The 25,568-nt window shown below is 43.8% G+C and overlaps 1 protein-coding gene across 1 annotated transcript in view; it reads left to right on the top strand.

The window, feature by feature from the left end:
* Positions 1–25,568, top strand: part of lrp1ab (low density lipoprotein receptor-related protein 1Ab) — a gene marked incomplete at its 5' end in the record, with an annotated part of 197,602 nt that overhangs the window by 50,468 nt on the left and 121,566 nt on the right. Inside the window, 3 exons of the mRNA XM_084333493.1 lie at positions 11,461–11,580; positions 17,110–17,238; positions 17,755–18,015. Of these exons, the coding sequence (XP_084189619.1) occupies positions 11,461–11,580; positions 17,110–17,238; positions 17,755–18,015 (510 nt within the window). The remainder of the gene's footprint in view (positions 1–11,460; positions 11,581–17,109; positions 17,239–17,754; positions 18,016–25,568) is intronic.

Raw genomic sequence — 25,568 nt, 5'->3', positions numbered from 1 at the left:
GCTGTTAACCCTCTCCTTGCTTCTTCAAAACAAATCTATGTGGGCAGCTGACGAGGAGTGGGAACTAACGTTAACCTCTCGTTTGCAACAGGAAGCAAGGGGGTTTATGGGAAGTCTTAGGGCTAGATCCACAAAGAATGGATTGCACGGTGCTAGTTGCACCCTTACTTACAATTCATTATGAATTGAAAATGGGGGACCCTGATGTAAACCAGACAAAAGTCTTTCTCTGGTCTGCATCCCCTTAACAATTGTGTGTATTGAACTGTACTGTATTGTACCCATTCTGCAATCTGTTAATAAAATGTTCATTCAATCAATCACCGCACAGGATACACACAATTGTTAAGGGGATGCAGACCAGAGAAAGACTTTTGTCTTGTTTACATCACGGTCCCCCATTTTCAATTCATAATGAATTGTAAGTAAGGGTGCAATTAGCACCGTGCAATCCATTCTTTGTGGATCTAGCCCTTAGTATGGGAATTAAGCTACCAGTTGTTTTGGAAATGGTCAAATCTTTATCACGGTAGTTATACCAAGGTATCGCAACTAATCTGACGATGATATGATATATCATTGTTGAGAATTCTACATGTAGGGCTTTTTAAATAGTAAATATAGTTATGGTCTATATAGAAAAGGCCCTTTTCACTAAGTATAGGCTCAGCGGATGATTGTCAGTTGTGATTGTTTTTCTGCTGTGTGCGGGAGAAAGTTGCAAGACTAGTCATGGATCCTTAGGTCAGCCTTGTTCTTCCCGAGTGCTGTGAGGGTGAACGGGCCTTTCTGGGGGGGGGGGGGGGGGGGGGCAAGGCAAGGCCCCTCAGATACCACCTCTCCTAATACCTCCTCCCCTCAGAAGTAACTGATTGATGGGGGAGAAGAAAAGGGGGTCACTGCAGCCCCCCTGAGTGCTCATCCCATTTCCCTCCCTGCCTCCAAGGGAACCCTGGTTATTGTACTGGTGCCTACATGTCCCACCAGCCCTACAATGAGAAAGTTGCTCATCAGCTCGTCATAGCCCGCCGCATACCCTGCCACGTTTTCATCGACTCAGTGGTTTTCTGACCTAAATGAGTTTATTACCGCTGTTAGGGTTGTATTGCATGCTGGGACCCGGCTTTATTGGCAGTCCTCGGGCATCCTTGTTTATAATCAGAGACAGTATGATGTTGTAAAGGAAAGTTTACTAGCTCTAAAGTGTCGGCGCAGATGGAGCGAGGTCAGTCTCGTGCTGCCCAGGCAGGCACTATCGGGTCACGTGTGTTTGTCAAGAGTGTGCATATTTGCTTGCACGTCTCTGTGTGTATGTATTGTGTGTGTGTGTGTTCTATAGATGTGGTGTGCCGGGGCAGCACGCTGCCAGTGTTTGGGTCTAGTTTAGCCCCTGTTTGCTCACCACTCAGGCTCTTACCCCGCTTGTGTTTGCAGATGGTAACTTTGCCCCCCCCCCCCCCCCCCCCTCTTTGTCTACTCTGACTGCAAACGACTGCCTACACATACACTCACTGCCCCCCCCCCCAACACACACACACACACACTCCCTTTACACATGGCTTTTCATGCTCTCTCATTCTCGCTCTCGAAGAATGCTCACTAAATCCAAATTCACTACTCCCATGTCCGTCGCCGCAGTGAATTGATTAATTGTTTTAGACTATGCTTGCTATTGTGTTTTTTTTCTTTTTTCAGAGGCATCGATCACTTCACCGGTTGCGTAGATAGATAGAGAGAGGGGTGCATTGTGGGAGTTGCGGTCCGGGCAGTGCAGGTAGGCGAAGTTGTGGTAACTCCACACACCACGGGAGCATTACAATCCTATAGGACATTAGGCGTGCTCCTATTGACTGAGAGGACGGGGGCATGTGTGGTCTTGTCTCCAGACAGGGAGAACATGGGACTTGGAATGTCTCGGCCCTGGATAAAGGAGAGCGGTAGTTACACTCCTGACGACCTCACGCTGGAACAAACTGTTCAGTGTGCACATTGTCATGTAAACAGTGTGGGTGTAGAAATAGTCGGTGCATTCATTGATATGAATGAAAATAATCCAAAATGAACGTGTTTGTCTATCTAATAAATTCATATTTCATCATCATAGTACTGTGAACTAATACCGCAGTTATTTAGTTTTGCCGATTGAGTCTGGAAAACATCTGAAGCACTAGCTTAGCAGAAATGAATGGAAGTGGATACGGACCACTAGCCTATCTTAGAACTCAGGGAGAGGTGTTTTTTTGGCCAACAGCTAGGCTAGTTGGTCCGTATACGCTTCCAGTAATTTGTGCTAAGCTAGGCTAGCTTGCGGCCGGATAGCTTTCTACTGAACGCACAGAGGAAATTGGTTATTTATCATCTTATCTGACTCTGGAGAAGACGGTAAGCACATTTCCCATAATGTTGGCGTGTTCCTTAAGTGAATGAATGAATGATTAATTAAATCAAATTGAATCTCTGGTCAAAGAGTACGAGTGGATCAATTTTATGACAGATTTTCTGCCTAAAGAACACATTGTTCTTGGATTGAATCATGACATCCCTAGTAGGATCTTTGCGCTCTTTTGCTTCGTGTATCACCGCTTTAAGAGTATTACTAGGGAAATACTCGAAGAGGAATTGAGTGAGGGACAGATGAATTGATCTCTTTGAGGAGCGGTTGTCCCCCGCTGTCTCACCCACATCAGCCCTGTCCTGCCCTCCTTGCCAGATCCCATCAGCCCCGGCCTGGACTGCCAGAGAGAGGGGAGAAAAACATTACATTTTAATAGTTTTCCCCCCCAAGTCCGTCTCTGGAAGGACGCCAAGGAACACTCAACATCACCCACTATTGATTACTCTCCCTCTCCCCCTCCCTCCCTCCTCTTGATTCTTACTCCATGTCTCAATCAGTCCTCATGATCCTTTTGTTTTTGGCTCCTCCTCGTCTTTCTCGCCCCCGCTCCCCCCGTCTCTCTCTTACTCACAGTGTTCCCTACTTTATCTATCTTGTCATCCTACATCTCTTTCAAGTGCATGCATGTACAGGTAGAGTATGCTTGTGTGTGTGTGTGTGTTTAATCATCACTCCACAGTACAATAGGCGCCTCCTGGTATTATCCGTAAAAACCTCCTGCTCTCTCCGGCTAACATGTGTTTGTGGTGGTGGTGTTGTGTTATGTGATCGCCTGGCACTGGGACTCTGCAAACATCTCATAGCCTTAGGCGTTTTGTACACTTGTCAGCTTCTTGCTACGCCCTCGTCCTCTCCTCTCCTCATTTCCTCTTTCCCCCTCTCTGCTTGTCTCCTCTCCTCTTGTTCGTTCACTCTTCTTTCCATCTTCCGCTCTCCTCTCATCTCTCCCCCCCCCCCCCCCATCTCTCATTTCCTCCTCCTCCTCCATGCCCCTCCTCCTCTCTTTTCTCCTGCTCACCTCCTCTTTCCTCCTCTTGTTTTATCTCATCCTCCCTCTAATCCTCCTCTTCACAGTTTCTGGAGTCACAACCGATAAAAGTCTTCTGAAGTGAGAACAAGCTAAATGAGTTGCTGACTCACTCTCTCCTAAACTATTGTTACACCCGAGCACACGATGCGGGGGTGTGTGCATGTGTGTGTGTGGGGGTGTGGGGTTGGTGTTGTACTCCTGTCCATGTATCTGTGTATCTGATTGTTTGTCTCTGTGTGACCAGCCGTAGTTCCTACAATTCTGATCCAATTTGCACAAGCAGGCCTAGGACAAGAATGTCAGAACAGTTTTATGTTTGTAAGTGAAATGATACACGGTCTGCATTTATACTGCTCTTGTTTGGGTCTGCCGAGTCGACCTCTAAAAGCGCTTTACAACGTGTGCCTCACATTCACCCATTCACTCACACATACACACAGCGGCGGCCAAGGCTGCCCTGCACGGCGCCGGCTAGCTCATCGGGAGCAGTTAGGGGTTAAGTGTCTTGCTCAAGGACACTTCAACATGAGGTCAGGAAGACCTTCATATTACCAGATGGCCACTCGACCTACTGAGCCACTGCCGTGTCCATTAAAGGAGCACCGGGTAGTTTTTTTTGGGGGGGGGGGGGAACGAACCTCTGAAAAGTCTACATAATGTAATCCGTGTTGAATACATACACGTGTTATCGTGGGAAACTGGATCCTGTTTGAAACTTGAAATTATCCGTTTGGCTGTGGTGCCCTTACCTTATTACCACCTTTACCATACAAGGAAGCATCCTCTTAAGTGCAAGTGGGATTTGGGGGGGATTTATGTCGAGATTATAAACAATATTCAAGCATTTGTAACTAGTTATTGTAGAGGTAATTTCTTCTACTCAAAACTATCCAGTGCAGCTGGAACTATCCAGTGCAGTTAAAGGAACACAGAAATATTATGGATGTGCTTCTTACCGTCTTCTTCAGAGTCAGAGGAAGATAGATACCAAATTCCTCTTTGTGCATATCCAGCTTAACACAATTCAATAGAAGCGGATATAGACCAGCTAGCCTATCTTAAAACACCTAACCTGTGTTAAGCTAGCCTAGTTTGTAACCGGATATCTTTCTACTGAACGCACAGAGAGGAAATTGGCATCTATCTTCTTGTCTGACTCTGGAGAAGACGATAAGCACGTTTCCCATAATGTTGGTGTGTTCCTTTTCAGTATTTATTGTTCACTATCATCACTGTCATCTTCTTATCAACCAGGAAATGGTTACTTGAAAATCTAGTGATCTATGCACGGAAATCCTTTTTCAGTGATTCTCTTAGTTAGAACAATATTTTGTAAGCTAAGCAGTATTGTGTATATGGGTTAAGTATTTACAATGTTCGCTATTTGGCTAAACAAAATGGCTGGTATGGACAGAAATCACACCACTTTCAGTATTGGAGAGGATCCAAACCAGAAGATTTGTCACTTGCTTTAAAAGTTTTTCTCTTTTTTTCTATTTTTCTCCCATCCCAATTCCACTGTGCCAATTCTCCCCTCCCCTGTCTTGAACGTTGCTCGCATATGCCCCCCACTGGCCGGTTGTAGGGAGGATAGAAGCCTTGCATCACGTGTCCCCTCCGATACACGAGGAGGCAGCCTGTCACATCTTTTCACCTGCCAGCACGGACTCTCATTGGCGAGGTGTAACGCATGGGAGGCTCACACTACCCCCGCCATTTCCTATCTATGCTGTGCAGGCGTCCCCAACCGACCTGTAGGAGTCGCTGTCCACAACGTCCAGATTACCACCCATCGACTTCCACCCGCTAACTCTGCCAATTGAGTTAGTATGGCGGCTGGCCCAAGCCGGAGGCAATGCCGACAGCCGGAGTCGAACCCGGTGTCTCTTGCGTTGGTGACGAGCGCAATGTCCGCTGCGCCACCCAGCCGCCTGCACTGTTATGGTTTGTAAACAAGAGGACGTCTCCGTGGCTAATGGGTCAAGTGCACACTGCTGTCCGACAGCGATTCCAAAGTTGTAGGATGCGCACAGGCAGGGGAATCCATCCATCCATCCATCCAGGAATGAAGTGCAGACGCATCCATGTTGCAGCCTGGACAGCAGCACCTGGGAGTAGGCATCTCTAAGAGCCCTTGTAGTTGGTTTAAATAGTAAAATGGTGCATTTATATAGCGTTTTTATTCAAAGCGCTTTACAATTTTTGTTCCTCACATTCACCTGTTAATTCACACACCAACGGTGGAGGCGACCATGCAAGGTGCCAACCTGCTCATCGGGAGCAATTAGGGGTTAAGTGTCTTGCTCAAGGACACTTCCACACTCTGTCTGGTAGAAGCGGGAATCGAACCAGGAACCTTCCGATTACCAGTTCGACCGCTCTACATCCTGAGTCACTGTCACTCCCGCACAAATCATTTTCAAGCGATATCTCCATCCTACTGCTAGGTGTAGTTTTGCGGATAGCTTAGCGTCCTGGTGTTGGTTTGACAAAATGTGTGTCTCAGTGTGTCTCACTGTGTCTCACTCTGTTTGTGTGTCTCACTCTCTCACTCCGTCTGTCTGTGTGTCTCACTCTGTGTGTCTCAGTGTGTCTCACTCTGTCTCACTCTGTCTGTGTCTCAGTGTGTCTCACTCTGTCTGTGTGTCTCGGTGTGTCTCACTCTGTCTCACTCTGTCTGTGTGTCTTACTGTGTCTCACGCTGTCTGTGTGTCTCAGTATGTCTCACTCTGTCTCACTCTGTCTGTGTGTCTCAGTGTGTCTCACTCTGTCTGTGTGTCTCACTCTGTCTCAGGCTCTGTGAATGGATTCGAGGCAGGCTCTTCCTCTCCGCCTGGATGCAACAAAAAGGCCATTGTGGCCCGAAGTACCACAGCCTTTATATAACGAGGGCCCTTCACTGGTCCAACCTCCGCTCTGCTCTGGCCAGCCTCAGTGGTCACAGAGCTAATGTTGCTATTCACAACCATGGCATCACTGTGTGTGTGTAGTGTGTGTGTGTGTGTCCCCGAGTTCTTTCTTCGAATGCTGAGGTGAATTCTAGAATGATAATTTTGTGTTTAACTATTCTAATGGTCTTGTGTTTTTTCTTTTTTTTTGTCCAACTCATTCGACATTCCCTTGGGTCTGTTTCGAGTAGGTAGCCGCCGTTAAATCGATGCTCCCGTTTTAAGAAGTTTATACGAGTCGTCGTTAAACTAATTTCACAGTTTGTCCGGAATGCACTTTCATCCATGTTTTTAGATTTTATTATTGCCCATAGAAAGCATTTGTCAGCAATGTAAGAAGTAATTTGGGACCCAAACCGCATCTCTGCAAAGTCACATTTAAAGGGACAGTTAAGTTTTTCCAAGAAGACCTTCTTGATGAACAGGGAGTTATTTCAGTCTTATCTAAGAATTGGCACTTGCACCTGTGCTTTGGTGTTTCAGACACTAGAATCAGAAGTTGTTTTCATTTCCCTTTAGCTAAGCTAGTGGAGGTCAATAAAAAAACAAACATAATTGAGACTTATTTATTTGTCAGTTAGGAAGTGTTAGGAAGTTGTTTGGAAAGTAATTCATGTTTTCTCAGAGAAATGCTCTGTGATTCCTTTAACCTCCACTAGCATTACAAACAAATGCTAACAAATATTTAACAATATATAGATTGTGATTGTAATATATATCCCCCCCTCATTCCTTTAACCATTTAGTTTGTCTTTCATTAAAGGGACATTTAGCTGATAAAAAAAAAAAACCTGAATCCTATCTCTGTTGTGAGGAGGACAATCGGACATAAACAGTGTGTTCCGTGTCTTGGCGGCTCGGCTGAACCCCCCCCAGTAGCAGACCTCTAGGGAACTCTAGTGCAGACACTGTTTCTTCAACTGTTTTGTCAACTTTCCTCTAGTTTTGCCCGCTATGGTTGAAAATAGTTGAGGTGTAGCTGTAATAAACTTAAACTATCTCATCTATATATTTATCTACGCTGGAAAAGACGAAAGCTGTTTTTGAGAACAAAGATGTAGTAAATGGATGATTGCTCCACTTCTACAAGGTCCATTAGCATGTTCTTGGTATCTAGGGACATCTATGGACCTCAGGGAATGTAATCGCAGTGTTAGAAATATTGTTACTAGGCTTGAGTAAATTGTGATGAAACAAAGTAGAATATAAATTATGATTTTTCTTTGCCTCTTTGACTGTGAATAACACCATGATAAAAATGACCAGACATGAAAACACCTTCTTGAGATCTGGTCTAGAAAAAATCTAAGCAAATTAATAAAGGGAAGATGATTAAACAGAAGGTTTTGTAGATACAGTACTAAATTCGGCCATCCGGACACATGCAATTTGAAATATTATTATAGAATATATCATATCAGGCCTATAAATGACCTTATTATAGCCAAGTCGCACATCTATGGATCCTCTTTCCAATGGCAGAGTTCAATCTGGATTTAGTATCACCAGGCGTGCAGCAAGAACCGTAAATGAAATCGACTGTAAGTACAGTTACTTCTTTATAATGGAAACTGATCTGCAGTTTTTCATCAGATTGCAACGCAGACCCGTGAATGAAATCTACTGTAAGTACAGTTACTTCTTTATAATGGAAACTGATCTGCCGTTTTTCATCAGATTGCAACGCAGATTTTTGCTAAACGTTCACAGAAAGGTACTGTAGATAAACTAACTGCATTCTAATTTATGCCAATAACGTTCAGTTTTGTGGTAGATAACCCCGAAAAATAAGAGAAATAAAAAAATGTATGCACAAGTAATTTGATTGACAGGAGCTGGGTATTGTAGTTTTTCGAAATTCCAACTCCATTCGAAAGCTCAAGGTCTCGTCTCCTCATTTGACTACAAACAAAATGCCGGCGGGGATTTCTTAGCATCTATATTCGCCTGTAACCAAATACATTTCCAGAACTCATATTTCACACTTTAACCTATTGGTAAACAAACATATTGCTGAAAATATACACGATGACTGCTGTTTTGACAGGGTTAGGGTCTTTACTCTTTACTTTACTGGCTACGTTTGAAGAAAAAAACGCAACATTAATTCATACACTCTGGAGAGATGGATTTATGGCTTGAGTCCGGTACCGGACCCGTCCGGCTTAAGAGGTTAACACATTAATTGCCAATGACGAGTATACTCGTTATAGCCCGCCAATCGTTGGACGCCAACAACGAGTATACTCGTTATTATGATCGTTATTTCTTTTATTCGCTATTTCCATTCATAATTCATTCTGCTGTGCTGTGGGAATGTGTGGCACTCTGTCTGGGCCCGTCCGATACCGCTGCCTAATGCCTTGTGGCCGCTATTGCACCCCATTTGAAACGATGTGGTTTGTTTTCTGGGCCGAGCTGCGGTGTGCAGGCAGGGTCTAAACACTCCGGCAAGACAATCGCTTATAGGAATGGCATCGACGAGGGTCCCCGCCCCCCCGTTCATGTGCAATGCTGGATAACGTTGGACACACGATCGCGATCAGTATTTGGAATGGCGATCAGATAATTGGATTATTCTTTTTGCAGTACATCATAGACAAGGTAAGGAGTAGGACTATATGTTATCAATCTTGCATTGATCCGATAATTTCCCCCCCGCGATCGCAGCGTGTGACTGCGGTGTGTGTGTGGGCCGTGTCCCGTTGGTGGTGATCGAAGCATAGAAAAACGACCCCCCCCCCCACCCTTTCTTGCATGCATGAAGAAACATAATACCGATAATCTAGCATTGATTTCTGATTGATTATTGATCCAGGCGAGAAATGGCACGATTTATAATGAAATGCAGTAAAACGCTGTTTGCCGTTGTTTACCGGGATTACACGGAATCACCCTAAAACTATACTCATATTCACCACGGTATAAAACGGAAATGTATGGATGAAAAAATTATCTGTTTTTTGCATGTTGACCGGAAGAAACTCACTGACAATCGACGTTGTTATTATATCCATAGCTATAATATTTAATATAGTTTTAGCACTACAAACACCGGCATCTACCCCCATTTCATTACAGCGCTGGCACAAACAGCTATACGCCCACAGCGACCTCTGGCGTCCAATGTGTTAAGAGACACGGTTTGGGTCCACATCGACATCCCCTCGTGTTTGCTAACTATTTAAATTCTTCCAGAATTCTGGTTCTGTATCAGTGCTTTTTGGATTGCCTGAAATAACTCCCCATTTGCAACAATTCAGACAGTTTTTTTTTTTATTCTGCACAATATCACTTTAATCTATGAGTGAACCCCCCTCCCTTCTCTCTTGTGTGTGTGTGTGTGTGTGTCTGGTTATTTATCTGTCTTGGCAGACTCCTGTTGGCACACATGCATGTGTCTCACTGGGGCAGACGGTCTTGCTGTGTGGCCATGTTTCTACCTGGGTATATTCTATCATGGCTTCAAAAGGCAGGCTGGAGAGTTGGCACTCACACTTGTACTGCGAGATACGTGCCTGAAATCTCTGTTGCAATCAATTTGCACAAGTACGCACCAACTCCAGCTGGGTGATGTGATGCTGAGGTGAAAGTGTGTTTGAGGGGCCTTCTGATAGCTGGTGATGCTACTAGACGGAGGGCCAAGCTGTTAGCGAGGTTGCTCTTCATGCTTTATATGACCTTTAAGCAGATGCTGTTTGTCAGTGTGACACTATGTCTAATGTTATAATCGCCAGGCTCCCAGTTAAACACATTATGTACTGTAACTGGAGGGTCTCTGAATGACTGACAGCATTTACGATGTTTATGTCGCCTGCATGCTTGTTTGGACAAAATAAGATTATTTGTGTATGTCTCTGTGTGTGTGTGCGCGCGAAGGCATGCATGTTTGCCCATGTGTAGATGTGCCCAGATAAGATAAAATAAGATATTCCTTTATTGATCCCCATGGGGAAATTCAGGCATCATAGAAGTATGGGAGAGGGGGGTGGGTACAGGTATGGGCAGGGTAATGGTAGAAGACATAAATATACGCAATGAAATGATAGTAAAGATGCAAATTAGCAGTGTAAACAATATAATGAACTCTGAATATGAGCAAGTAAGCAGTGTTCGCCACCAGCTAAGCATATCGAAAGTAGAAATGGTTTAAACTATGAGTTGGGACTCGGGAGTCACGTGGGCCTATTTCCGGTGTCTACCCAGTGACCACATGACAAGATTAGTCAAATATTTTATGAGTCTTGTCTCCAAGTCTGGCTCCAAGGCAGACTTTCTCATATCTGGGATGAAAAAGTATTGAGAGAGTGTGAATTATGCATGTGATATAATCGTATCCTAATTACCTGACTCGCTACAGTCTTATCACATATGGTTATGTGTGGTATCTGGTGTGAACCGCTGTTTGCAAACATTTCTTCAAGACGTGCTGAGGGCATCATCACTTCCATCTGCGACAGGCATCCCTGCCCTAGTAATCTCCCAGCGTGCTCACGCACACACACAGACACAGACAGATCATGGGGATGTGGGACGAGAGAGAGAGAGAGAGAGAGAGAGTGTGAGGCTGTGGCTGTCCTCTTTCATTCCCTTCCAAAATACTGTGTCCTTTGGGGGGGAGGGGGAGAGACCCACCATCTATCTCTGCATCCAAATCGCCTCATCTGTCAATGTGATGTATACATACACACATACACATACACACATACACACGCACATGCACACACACACACACACACATAGACCAGCACACGTGTGCTCCCCGTGGAAATCAGATAGGATATAACTAACAGTATGGCTCTGGGAAGATAGCACTGGGATTAAGATAAGTATCAGAAAGCTGATCTGCAAACACGCCTGTTTAACAGTGACTCATGGAAGCAATAGCTTAACAGCTTTAGCCTCTGCTATTATCCTGGGTTTCCTGCTCTATAAATCAAGGGGCTCGGACAGCCTCTGCTCTCATATGGAGCCCTCTCATATGGTTTCCGTTTCCCCTCCTGTCTTTAAGTTCCGTCTTTCATATGATCCCCACTGTGTTTAATCATACCGTCGTCTCCTCCGTGTTCGTCTGTCTCTGTCTGCAGAGCTAGCGCCAGGCTGCCTGTCCCTCGACTGCCAGTCCAACTGCTCCGTGACACACGAAGGGCCCAAGTGCTACTGTAACCATGGCTACGAGGTCGCTACAGACGGCAAGACCTGCAAAGGTGAGTGGATGGATGACCTGGACAAACAGTTCTGGGAAGCTAACAGTTATTCCCTAGTGTGTGAGGTACTGTACTTTTAAGGATACCGACCGAATTACATACGGTACTACCGATTCACGCTTGATCAATCAGTACCAGATTTCGGTACCTTTACATGTTTCGTATACGAGTGTCATATTACTAGACAAGAGGGAGCCTTTTCCATAGGGCTCGGTTAAAAAAATTCTCTTATTTCCCGAAGAATCTATCTTCATTTGAATTCGCGATTATCGATTCATAAAATCGATCTTAATTTTTTTTAATCAAGTATTTTTTTTTTTCATCCCCCAATTTAGTCGTTATACTAATTCCTTTCCTGGTTGTTGCACGCATTGCCCCACTGTCGGTCTGGGGACGGTGTAGACCAGGGGTTGGCAATTAAGTTTGGCCTCGGGATAGGCATTTTCCATTGGTTCTCCCAGCCCACGTGACCATTTCTAGCATTTCCATTGGCTATAGTGACAGACATAGATAATGATTGTGGAAATACAACAAATCTACGAAACCACTTACTGAGACATCACCCAGACGCTCCCTCACAGAAAAAAAATGCACACAGGTCTCGCCCCAAATTACACGCACATTATACGCACGCACACACACCCAGAGACGGAGAGGCGGTGCCACAGGTTTGTTTGGAGGAAACAGTATTAGTATCAGACCTACTCCTATCCAAGCTCCGGGAGGGTCATCAAAGAGAAGTCGCCTATTCTCAGTCCTTGCCCCACAATGGTGGAATGAACTACCCACCCCAGTTAGGACAGCCGAAACACGTCCAATCTTTCGCCGTCGACTAAAGACGCACTTCTTCAACCATTATCTGAATAAAAAAGAAATAAATAAAAAAAAATCTAACCCTAACTAACCGTACTGTCATGCACTTGTCCTAATAAACTAACCTACACTGTAGCACTCAACACTTTGATGAACATTGTTGCTCAGCTGATAGAGTTGTGCCCTTCCTGATGGCTTGTCGTACAGAACATGTAAGTCGCTTTGGATAAAAGCGTCAGCTAAATGACTAAATGTAAATGTAGTAAGAGTGTCTGTAGACTACTCTTTTAGATTTTTAGAAACTTTTAATCAAATTATTTTCGAAAAGCATCTTCAAGGTTTAATGCAGACATATGTTGCAGGGACTATTTTAATAGTCATGTTGGCGTGACTGTATGCTTCAAAGGGTTAAATCAAGCATTTTTAAGTGCTTTAGAGGAAATGTCAAAATCGTGATGTATATCGTGTATCGTCACATAGCCAAAAAATACCGTGACATCATTTAGAGGCCATATCGCCCAGCCCTACCCAGACGTGACATATGCAAAAGCCAATGTTCCAATAAAAAGTTCATGTAACTGCTGGAGAGTCAATTCTTAATGTAAACATTGTTATTTTTAACAATGCAACATGTTAAAGGGTTGTTTGAATCATTTACATTTTATAGCATTGAATTGAATTTTATCGCGAATCGATTCGGGACCTTGTGAATCGGAATCTAATTTAATCGGAAATCGATTAGATTTGAGACCTTGTGAATCGGAATCTAATTTAATCAAAAATCAAACCTATTCAGGACCTTGTGAATTGAATCGAATCGATTGGGGAAATCAGTGACGATACCCAGCCCTACTTTTCCACAAATATTTATATATTACTGTCCCGTCTCTTGGGTCTTTGGAAAGACCAGACGAGGTCAGAGGAGTTTGATAATATTTACTGAGGATGGCCAGATAAAATTAATACATGATCATGCGATTTAGTTTGTGTGGTGTGTTACAACAATAAATAACAATGTTCTAAATAAACATAAACAATGTTGAAATTGAGAAGTTTGGACTTATTTTTTACAACTGAAATTACATTTTGTTGTTATTACAGATGTAATAACTAGAAAAACTAGTAAAAGCTAGATGTGTTTCAATTTTGGGAGTTAAATTGTGGAATAGTCTTAGTGACGGGTTGAAGTTGTGTACTTCTCAGGGGAGATTTAAAAAGGCCCTAAAGGATAAAATAATTCAGGAGTACAGTTTTGAGTAAAACATCAAAAAAATTATTCTTTTTTTCTCTCTTTCTTAAAGAAAGAAAAAATTATATCTTGCAGCATATTTTAAGTTTTTCTTTCTTATATTAAAGTATATTTAGTTTTTAAGAATTGTAAAGGATAGGCAAAAATAAGCATGTGCTTCAGCCTATTCCTTTTTTCGGTCATTGAGTTTGGATTTTGTGTGTGAGCTTACTTTGAATATGTACATTTGTGATTAGTTTTTGTTTTTTGAAAGTCCACACGTGTGTTTTTGATTGATCTGTAAACAAAGACCGAAAATAAACTATTCATCATCATCATCATCATCATCATCATCATCATCATCAGTTAAGTACTGAAAAAAGGTACCGTTCAAATGTGAATGGTACCCAACCCTACTGATGGACAGTTCACAGAAGAGAACAAACATTTATCATCAAGCTACGGTTGACGTGACATGGCCTTTTTGGAGTCCTTAGTGTCAAGGATAAGTAAATAAGGAAAAAATATATGAGAACATTTTGTTATATTGCACAGAACATTTAGTATTATATGAATGCACAGAGCATTTTTGCGAATATTGTTCCAGTTATTAAAAAAATTCAGCCAAATGAGTAAAAGCTCATATGGTGTGACTGTCCCACGAACATTTTATAAAATTTGATTTTGAATAAAAACAAGAAAATGTATGCATTTGTTATTTATTTAACTACATATTGACAACTCAGATGTCTACTTGTTAGTGTGATCTTCTAAAAGTCCAGGCATAATATTTTGAATGCTCCAGAAACAAAAAGATTTTGTCCCAAAATTGGATATCATATGATATGGTGTGACACCATTTTCATATTTTTCAACGGGCAATTGTTTGGAAACCTTTGGGGTGGAGGGGTCCTTCATCTTTTCAGGAAGTAGGACAACATCTCTGAAAAGTCATTACAAGGTTAGAAGGTGAGTTAGCCCTCTTAGTTTTCTCAATATATAAGGTATATTTTGGCACTTCCACTTTTAGACCTTTCACACTGTCTTTTGGTGTGATGCATTTTACGTAAAAATGCCAAAAACAAGATATTTTTTAGTCAATACTAAACTTAAATCTATATTGCCATGTGCCAATGAGCATGTTGTTCGCATGCTAGCATATAACCCCAATGCACAATGGTGTGCTAAGTTCATGAAACATCATATGGTGTGACACTTCATCATATGGTGTGGCAGGGTTTCTTGTCACACCATATGATTCATGTAGTGTCACACTATATTATATGAACTGCATTTAACTACATATATAATGCTATTTCATATATATTTTATAACTAATACCTACATATATAATGCTATTTCATACATATTTTATAACTAATACTTAAGTTTAATGAATATTTTGTCCTTTTAACACTTTGTCACTGTATTATAAACACGTTTTCTAAGGTATACCTACTTCCCTACTATTCCATTTCTCAAACTAAATCCATGTCTATCTACAAGATGTTGTAGTTGAAATATTTCCCTTTCACTTGTTTTTTCAGTTTGAGACAGATTTCATAGAGGAATGGCAAGTACAGACAGAACAAGAGAATACAGGGAGAGGATAAATGGAGATCCTGTAAAGAGAGAGGATGTCCTGAGAAGAAGACGAGAAAAGTAAATTGAACCATTAAACGTATAAAAAATATTACTGTAGTTGTACAACATGTGCTGTACACAGGTACAAAAGCCCAGTATATCTAGAAATCTCATAGTATAAACACGCGTGCGCGCGCACACACTTGGATGAAAAAGGTGAAGTTTTGTCATGGGGTCTGAGAAAACAGATTGCTACCAGCCAACTCAACTTGAGTTTGACCACAACACAACTCCGTGCCGAGTCAAGTAGCTCTCCTGCTGAGGTGCCACCTGACCCATCAAGCAAAGGTGTCGTCATCATTCAAGTTCAGTCAGATCTCATTGACGAAGATGGTGATGATGATGATGATGATGATGAAAAGTATGTCGAGGGGCTATTTGTAATGGTGAAGTATGGAGAAAGGCCATATGTGGGGCAGATAATGGAAATGGATGAGGATGAGCTGAAGGTGAATTGTCTGGAGCAGCTTGGGAGGCAGAATGCTTTTGTGTGGCCAAGGAGGCCCGACTGCATTTTCTACCACCAAAAATAAATACTGAGTAAAATCACACAACCCCAGCAATGCAGTCGGTTTGCCATGCTTTCCAACTACGACTGTCTTCTGTTCAATCAGTACTGAGCCGGCAATACATAATTGAGGCTTGTTGTTCAGTCACTGTTAAACAAAATTGCCTTGAATTACAAAAGAAATAAATGTTCAATGATTTTTAGAATTGATAGGAAAATATTCAAATGAGACAGCACCTTGGAATTAATACAGTTGGACGATGTTTCTTCAGGTTCTTCAGTTGTTCAGAACCCAAGTGCTATTAATGTCTTTTGTGAGACACTATTTTAAAACAGTTTTTCAAAATGATTCTACTGTTATGTTCGACTACATTTAATGTATGTCTTGAATAACATTTTTTATTAAAAATACATTTCAATGATTATTACAATTGATTGTAACGGTTGGACGATTAATTCATATGTTTCTTCAGTTGTTCAGAACCCAAGTGCTATATGATGTATTTTGTGACACACTGTTTATAACATTTTATACCAGTTTTTCTTAATTTGAACCCATGATATAATTCATATGTTTTTGGTTGTTTGTTAAATTTATTAAATACATGTTTTTGCATTACGGGTTGTTGTGTGGTGTGATTCATCATATGGCGTGACGGCATATCATTTGGTGTGACTTTCAGAATTATGAAATTATGAAGGCTTTTTGGTAAGAAATGTTAAAATCATCAATGGGACAGATAAATAACAGTGTCACCAAATATTTCTAGCATTTTGGTGTTTTTATAAGGTTTGCCAAAATGAATTAGAAATACATAGTCAAATTTAGTGCAATCGTCTTAACCTTGAGTTTTGATTAAGAAAAATTATGCAAAAAGTAACTAATTTGCACAAGGAAATGCTAGAAATGTGTATAGTAGTGATGATGAATGCTGATAAATAGACATACATAATTAAAATACACCCCTTTTCAATTTTGTACAGAATAAGCTTCATGTCACACCACATGACCATTGTACTCACTAGCACATTATACTAATGAAAAGAAAATTATTACACGAAAAAATCTACAATACCACACATATTTTTAGAAAGATAAGAGTCCGTAAAACAGAACTGAATGATTTCCATTACTCATATGCGATATATTTAAAATATATATTTCAGCCTAAAACATCAACCACCCAGTTGCTAGGTACCAGATACAATTCAAAACACGAAGTACAGGTCAAAATATTGCCATTTGGTTTTCCAGAGTCGTTCCTTGGGCTACGCAGGGTCTGTGGTATGTGTGCGTGGCCACTGCTAACCGTGTCGCTGCTCTGTGCCCCTCTAGATTATAACGAGTGCAATGTGTACGGGACGTGCAGTCAGACGTGCGTCAACACAGAGGGCTCCTACACCTGCAGCTGTGTGGAGGGCTACCTGCTGCAACCAGACAACCGCTCCTGCAAGGCTAAGAACGGTGAGCCCACACACACACACACACACACACACGCACGAACGCACACACACACACAAAAGCACACACAAAAGCACACACACACACAAAAGCACACACACACACACAAAAGCACACACCTAAGAAGGAGACCAAAGTTACCCTGAATTGAATCTAGTAATTGTGTTCCAGTTGACTTGTTTCGGTTTGTGGTGGTGCCCTGTTATATTGGAGCGATCGCATTTGTATGGTGTAACACCCACAGAGATGTGTCACTGATACGCTATGAATGTGATCTCTCTCTCTCTCTCTCTCTCTCTCTCTCTCTCTCTCTCTCTCTCTCTCTCTCTCTCTCTCTCTTTCTCTCTCTCTCTCCTCCTTGCTCGTCTTGCCCTTCTCTCCCTCCAACTTCCTAATTACCTTATCTTCATTCTCTGATCCCCTTTTGTCTCACTTAAACCTCTCTCACTTAACCCCCCCCCCCCCCCCCTCTCCATCCGTCGTTGTCTCTCCCCCCCCCCCCCCCCCCCCCCCCCCCAGACCCAGTGGAACGGTTGCCCATCTTGATGATCGCCAACCTCCACGACATCCGCTGCACCTCCCTGAGCGGCTCTACAACGCGGCTGCCCTCCATCGCCACCAAGCAGACCATGGCCATGGACTTCATCTACGCCCAGGAGACCGTGTGCTGGATCGACGTGGGCGACACACCCGCCGCCACCCAGCTCAAGTGCGCTCGCATCCCGGACCTGAAGGCCGTCACCGACGTCCACACCATCAACATCTCTCTCAGCCTGCACCGTGAGTAGAGCTTACACGTCTTCCGGATCCATAGGATGGAGTAGATGGACTGAAGCGGAATGGGGTGGGCTTTTTTCATGGTTTTTCTCTTTGGTCTTTTCTCTTTGAAATTTTGTCTGTTTTCTACCATCGCAGTGTCCGTTGTGAATCTCAAACAGAGCAGAGAGACTATGTAGTGGTCCCCTGCTGGCCTAGGATTGTCTCCCCCACGGTCTCCCTCTCAGGCTTCCAACTGTCTCCATGAAGACAATAATTGTAAAGGGAGTGGACTGCCCTGTCTCTTTTTATATATATATATTTTTAAAAGCAGACAAGGGAAAGTGACAGGTTTAGCTGAATAAAAAAAACCCTACTAGAATAGCGACGGATGCCTTGCTCAAGGGCAGAGCCGACTAATCAGTTCTAGCCGTCAGCTCGCCACTGTGCAGTATTTCCATATTTCGCCTTCGGGATCAACTTTCAACTCTGCAGCATCTCGACCAGAAGAATGGAGGCCGTGATGCAATCGGCCCCACGTCTCCCGAAGCTGCTCGGGGCAGCATAAAAAGTGCCAGTGGAAACGCTGAGGTCGGCGTTATTCCTCAGAAGTTTCTCCTTTTAAAAGAACAAGGGGGCCCTGACACACCACTAAATCATCCCATGGAGCCACACGGAGCTGACGTGCAGCGATATGATGCCGATAGGGGCTGAGAGCGCATTCGCACGGCCCTAGTTTGCACAATGTGTTGACAGGCAAACAGGAGCCACCTGTGTGTCGTTTGATTTACTTGCTCTCCGCGCATTGGGGCTGTTTGCCGCGCTGGTGAATGTGTGAATATCTTTTTCACCACCGCTTGTGCCTGATGCCTTTCAACGGGATCCCTTCTATCACACCTACTGGTATTGATCTGGACAGTTGGTGATGGATTTCTCCCGGAAAGCCCTTCCCCATTTCAGTAATCCTCCCGTGTTCTGGAATGGTGTTGGGATAGAGATAGGGCATCCTGTGTGTGTGTGTGTGTGGGAGTGTTTATGTGTTTATGTGTTTGTGTATAGGGAGGGAGTGTTTGCGTGTAGGGGGCTACAGTACTATGCACCCCCACTGATAAACGATGACAAGTGAAATGTCTGGCCTGTGCTGGTGTGTTAATGTCCTCATAGCCGCAGGCACTGCTGTAACTCATACACACTCATCTCTTGGGCAATTCACATGCACACACACACACACACACACACACACACACACACACACACACACACACACACACACACACACACACACACACAGAGCTCGGGGAACACTTATTACTACCTTTAGGGGCCTGCTACTCATATGATATAGACATGATTTATCGCTTGATTGTAAGTCTGACAAGGTTTGTTATTGTTTGCCTGGCTGACGGAGCTATTAGTCTCCGAATAGGGTGGGTAGGAATGTAGTCAAAACAAAAAAAAAGTGTGTTTATATGGGCGTGTGTGCGTCTCCTTATATGCTGTATATGTGCCTGTGAGTATATGTATGTGTGAGTCAGTGCGTGCAAAAGGTTCCCTTGAGAATTATCCCCCAGGCAGGGATCGTCAGATATGACGAAAACAAGTGGTGTGTGTGTGTGTGAGAGAGAGTGCAGGACGGTAAAAACCAGCAACATGGTTACATGCGCCTCAGCTCCCAGCCACTTGAAAATGAGAGTTGCCGTAATTACTGTCACTGCTGACACATAGGAGGAGGGAGCCACACAGGCGGGGAGGCACAGCACGCCTCAAGTCACTCTGGGAAAATGAAGACTTTTAAAATTGATTATCTTTTTTTTTTGTCCACTTTTTCTCCCATTTTCTATTTTTCTCCCATCCCAATTTTCCCATCATCTAATTCAACCCTCCCCTGTCTCGAACGCTGTTTCTTGCCTCCCACAAGCCGGCTGCAATGTGGACTAAGTCATACATAGCACGAGTCCCCTCCGATACTCGAGGTAACAGCAGTCGCATCTTTTCACCTGCGCGGCGCGATCTTTCAGTGTCACGGGTCTGCGCTTTGGAGGGGCGCCGCCCCCATCGCTTCCTGATTCTACTGCGCAGGCGCACCAACCGACCTGTAGGAGTCGCTGTCCACAACGCCCGATCCCCACCCATCAGTTTCCCACCCCCTAATACTGCCAATGTGTATTAGTACGAACGACCAGCTAAACTGAAAGCAATGTGGAGCGCTGGGCTCGAACAGGCGAACCCAGCGTCTCCAGTATTCGTGGTGAGCGCATTGCCCACTGCACAACGTAGCCGCCCTAAAATGGATTTTCAATCTGAATTCTTCAGTCCGAAAGTAGCCCGTTTATGTTGTTCACGTGTAGATATGAGATGAGGAGGGGGGGGGGCGGTAGAAAGAGAGAGAGAGAGGGAGGGAGAGAGAAGGAGAGAGAGGGAGAGAGGGAAAAACAAACAGTGGAAGGAATACGAAATGGAGATCAAATTAGAGAGAGAGAAAGAACCAGGGTAGTTATTTGTTGTACCTGAGAGGCAGTGGTCATGCAGATGGTATTTACATTCCTCTGTGTTTGGTTATGTCAGCCCCAACAATCCCAACATTCCTCTCTCCATCTCCAGTCCTGTCCATTCAGGTCACCTCAGCATGCTCATAGCTGAGGCCCCGCCACACACACACACACGCGCACCAACACGGGCCCTATAGAGTTGACCCACATACTTTTGTACAATGTGCCTATTTACTTAGTGACATATTACCTTTTTATGAATCCCCTGCATGTTTTTCAGCTTCCTCGTTCACGTGTAGCCACTGTAAAATAACAACAACAACAACAAATGTGACAAGGAATAAATGGTTAGATGGCATCAAAAGGACGAGTCTCCGTGGAATTCGCTGGGCGGCTTTGCATTGATTACTGTGTGCTGGTAGAGGCAAGGGAGTGTGGGAGCAGAGAGACTTGGACAGTCATCTGTATGTGCTGGGTCCGGATAGGACAGTCGTTTCTGAAATGTATGGGAATATCAAGTGAAAATTACCGTTTCAGTTGTAGGATTATCTCAGGTTTATCTCAGGATTATCTGATGTGATTTTCCATGCCTATTAATTATTTATATAGATATATTATATATGTGTGTGTGTGTGTGTATATATATATATATATATATAGTGTTGTTAGTTAGACATCTGCCATAACAGAAGAAAAGTCTCCCGTCCTCTCCGTTGAGTCCTAGGACGTTTGGCTAAGTAGATTGTGGTTTCCTGTTTGTTTTTTAGTTCAGTGTTAGTTTGAACCCGACCAGGATGAACTCTTGTCTGCGTCCGTCTTAATTAACCCTTTAACTCTTTGGGTGCGTCAAGGAAGGCGTTACTGATCTTTTCTTTTGGGGGGGGGGGGGGTGTAACTTTGTCTATCTGTCTTCTTGGCAGACATAGGGGTTAAACTTATGTCATCACCCCTGCCTTGTATGGAACACTCCCTTGGAATCATTGTTTACGAAGCGGAATTTGGAGATTAAGTAAAACTCTCCACAGAGTTGCTACGGGCTCAGTTTAGCCATTTCTGATCCCAAGTCAGCTTCAACTGCCAAGGCCTCCTACTACCTACTACTACCTTGTATGTTTATGTACAGGATCTGGCTCATGTATTGCCATGATTGCCATGAATTTCAACGTACAACTAAACTGAAGCCTCTTGGTGACAATTTAAAGGCACTTTTGAACTGTCTTGCTGACCACCAGGCCATTTTAACGCAAACTAACTAAGTGCTAAAATACAGCTTTATGCAGCTGTATCCCTTTAAAGATGTTCTTTGCCTTGAGGCGCTTTACCCTCTCCCTTTATATGATTCTCAAATCACACACGGATGTCAGCACGGGCTCTCGCTCGCCTCCTGTGAAGTCAGACAGATGAAAGGCGGCGCTCAGGTGCAGATCTCTTGGACAGACCCAGAGATGGCTTTAGATGGATATAGATGGGGGGCCTGTGTGCAGGAAGGCTGGACCTTTCACACAGATAGGGTGATTTATGACCGGGTACTGGGAGCCTGAGAGAGCGGGGCAGATGAGTCGACGAGGCTTCCAGATGTGGCTTCGTCTGTGTCTGTCTGTCTGTCTGTCTGTCTGTCTGACTGTCTGACTGACTGTCTGTACGTGTGAATCCCAGGCAGGGAAGATGAAAGGAGAGCTGAACCCCAGATTTCCCACTCTCTCCACCCTACCGAGCGGAGCCTCCTCAGCAGGGACCGGCTGGCACAGCAGCCCTCTAAACCTCTCTCTATCCATCTTTCACTCCCCCCCCCCCTCCCTCTATCCCCTGCCTTTGTTCTTCAGCCATCCTTTGTTCTTCCTACATTTTGTTGTGATATTTCTTGGGGTCCTGGCTGGGATCATGTCAAACCTCCCTATCTGGACCAGCCGATCACCTTTCAAACCCACTTCCCGATGATGACGGCCAATTGTGCGCATGTGCGTTTTGTGAGTGCGTGTGCGTGTGTGTAAGGACTTATAGCCTTTAAATAGGGGTCACATGTTAGGTCTCAATGGAACACTTAAACACAATGAGCTCCCAAACGGCGCTGTTAAGAGGGGTCACGGAGGTCTTCGCTTAGATTATTGGGCTCCCCGGGGTGCCGGGAGGGATTATTATAGTAGGGTGACGGCTCACAGACAGTAGCGGGTCGAAAACGGAGGAAATTAACATTGATGAAGCGGAGATCCTCGGGTGCCGGCCTGTGTGACTGGCTTGTTGAGAAGGTAAAACGGGGCGGTGGCTCGGTACGTAAATAGGTGTTGCCACCATGGGGGTAAATAAAGTGGGTGTGTGTTGCCAGTGAGACTCTTGTCGGTGTGTGAAATGTTTCCTCAGAGAGCGCCGTGTGCGGTGGGCGGTGGATGTCGAGGGCAGGAAGTGGGGTTCCAAGACCGACGGGGGGGGGGGGGGGGGGGGGTTGTGAGGAGAGGGGCGGGGCTCTTTCAGCTTTCTCTCCTAACTTTCCGTTTGCCAGAGAGAGAGAGGGAGAGAGCAGGAACGAGAGAGAGAGAGAGAGGGAGAGAGTAAGAGAGAGGGAGAGAGATAGGGAGAGAGAGAGAGAGAGAGAGAGATCCCACAATATTGGTGTAAAGAGGACTCTTCATTATATTGGCTTTTCCTCTTTTTTTCTTTTTTTATACATTGAACCAAACAAAGCTGGCAACGCCGCAATGATTTTATTAGCATGACGGCATTCCGGAATCCGAGAGAATGTCTTATTTTAACTAAGACCAGCGGTACAGAAATGACATATGGACAGGTTCTTGCATATTGAGGAATTCATAAAGAACACTAATGAAATAACCAGTAAGAGTGAGAGACCATCTATAATCCTTCAGACACAATGCTGACTATGCTTTGTGCAGAAACTCAAATTTCTCTCCACCCACTGTGAATCATTTCCCTTTTAACCGCAATGTTTATGGCAGATTTCACTCCCTCTCGACCGAGATCGATTTGCATTTAAAACAGTCTGGGAGTTAATGGCTCAGCCCTGTTGTAATAAGCATGTCTGTATGGCTGGTTAAGGACCTGTGGGCTTTGCTGAGTTTCTGACCTTGATGCATTTGCAATTGAAAAGTAAGTAGCCTATGATTGCAACATGGCAGAGGAAGCGGTATCAAGCTAATTGATCCCTGGATGTCTGCAATATTTATGGCTTGCTGCTATTGGAGTGAAATGCATAGCCTACAACTGCAAGAAACAATAATAATAATAATTATTATTATTATTATTATTATTATTATTATTATTATTATTATTATTATTATATTATAACATGTATCAGCCTTTGTTCTATCCCACCTTTCATGCAACAACTGATAGCTGGACGGAGCAATATTCCCGTGGGTTGGTCGTGCAGGGATAGTGGCACAGGACACTTGTGAAAATAGTTGTGATTATGATATTACTTACAGGCTACATTAAGGCCTATAAGACCTCCGCTGCCATACCTCTTGTACAGAACGGCGAGGCAGAATAACGGCGCAACATTCCCGTATAGAACATGCCGTGTAAAAGGAGTAACTCTGGATAAGAGCTCCAGCTACCACAGAGGGTTTCACAACTGGCCCTGTGCTCTCTTGTGTCTGCCTCTAATCAATGCCTGGTGCGGGCCGGCGTACAGCTGGAAGTCTTTAAGAGCAGGGCTCTGGATTAAAACAGATACCGATGGGAGTATCACGATTCCTGGCTCCGCGGCCAACTTTCCCCCTTTTGTCAAACGAGTCCTGGTTCTGGTGTTTGTGAAACAGCTTGGACTGCAGGGCTGGATCTGCTCCATTTCTCCCTCACTCCCTCCCTTCCTCCATCCCTCCCTCCCTCCCGCTGTCCTCCCGGGCATATTTTTATTAGATCCTGTATTTACCGTTACTTCCCTGGGAACACGAGATGGCCAATACCCGCCGCTGATTGTCAGTGTCAGTGATTGATTTCCTGCTTTGGAGTCGTACCAAAAGTTTTAATGTTGTTTGTTTGGAATGTAGCCTCCGCACTTGCTGACGGGGGCCAAGGCTGCGTTATTTCAGAGTGTTGCAACACACAAGGTAGAGTGGGATTAATTACAAGGTGCTGTTGGTTGAAAAACATATACCACATGAACACTTTAATAATAATACACTTTATTTGTATAGCACCTTTCATATAAGAATTGCAGCTCAAAGTGCTTTACAGCAGAAAAAAGACGGGCACAAAATGAGCACATAAAGTAAATTTTTCACATTAGGATCTAGCATCCCAACAGGCCACTTTTTATGGTTTGATTCATAAAATGACATATAGAACATATAAAACAAGCATAAAAAAGATAGCAGCAAAGTAAGGCAAATCACAGTTTTTCATATTAGGATCTAACATCCCAATAGGCCTCTCTGTTTACGGTTTGATTCAGTTTTAAAATAGGCAGTAATAAAAATAATAAAAATAGAATAGACAAAATAGAAAAGTGCAGTAAAAATGAGTAATAAAATTGAATAGACAATAAAATGATGCAGTACTGGGCGGCTACGTGGCGCAGTGGGCAAGGCGCTCGCAACGAATGCTGGAGACTAGGCTCGAACAGGATGCGTGAATATTAAAGGCAACCAACTTGTGTTCAGCTTTTCGTTCAGCGTTTCTCTGATTGGCCACACGGCCAATCAATCAATCCACTAGCACACGCCCTTGCGGCAAGAGAGACGCGGCAGAAGCGCTGGTCGAACCAGCGGTGTTCTGTTGTGTGACTGTACTAAACTCTTCCACCACATGACCGACATTTGACATACAGTACACCTCCTATCTATGTTGGGATTATGTTTGGTCATGACAAAACAATAAAAATCGCTACTGTTAGTAATGCTGCCACCACCCACTTCAATGACAGAGCTCTCATATTTGCGAATGCATAAACTATATCTTAAATTATGGCGATGTGTCTAATATGGCTGTCGCGAAGTCATTGATAAGCGACAGCCATATTAGACACAATTTAAGATATAGTTTATGCATTCGCAAAATATGAGAGCGCTGTCATTGAAGGGCTTCTACAACGGAGGAACGGCCGCTGCTGCTGCTGGAGCTGAACCGAGT

Source organism: Notolepis coatsorum (assembly GCF_963971535.1).
Source record: "Notolepis coatsorum genome assembly, chromosome: 17".
In the NCBI taxonomy this organism is placed as follows: Eukaryota; Metazoa; Chordata; class Actinopteri; order Aulopiformes; family Paralepididae; genus Notolepis; species Notolepis coatsorum.
The sequence above is the reverse complement of the archived record's forward strand: the minus strand, read 5'-3'. Positions and strand labels throughout refer to the sequence as shown.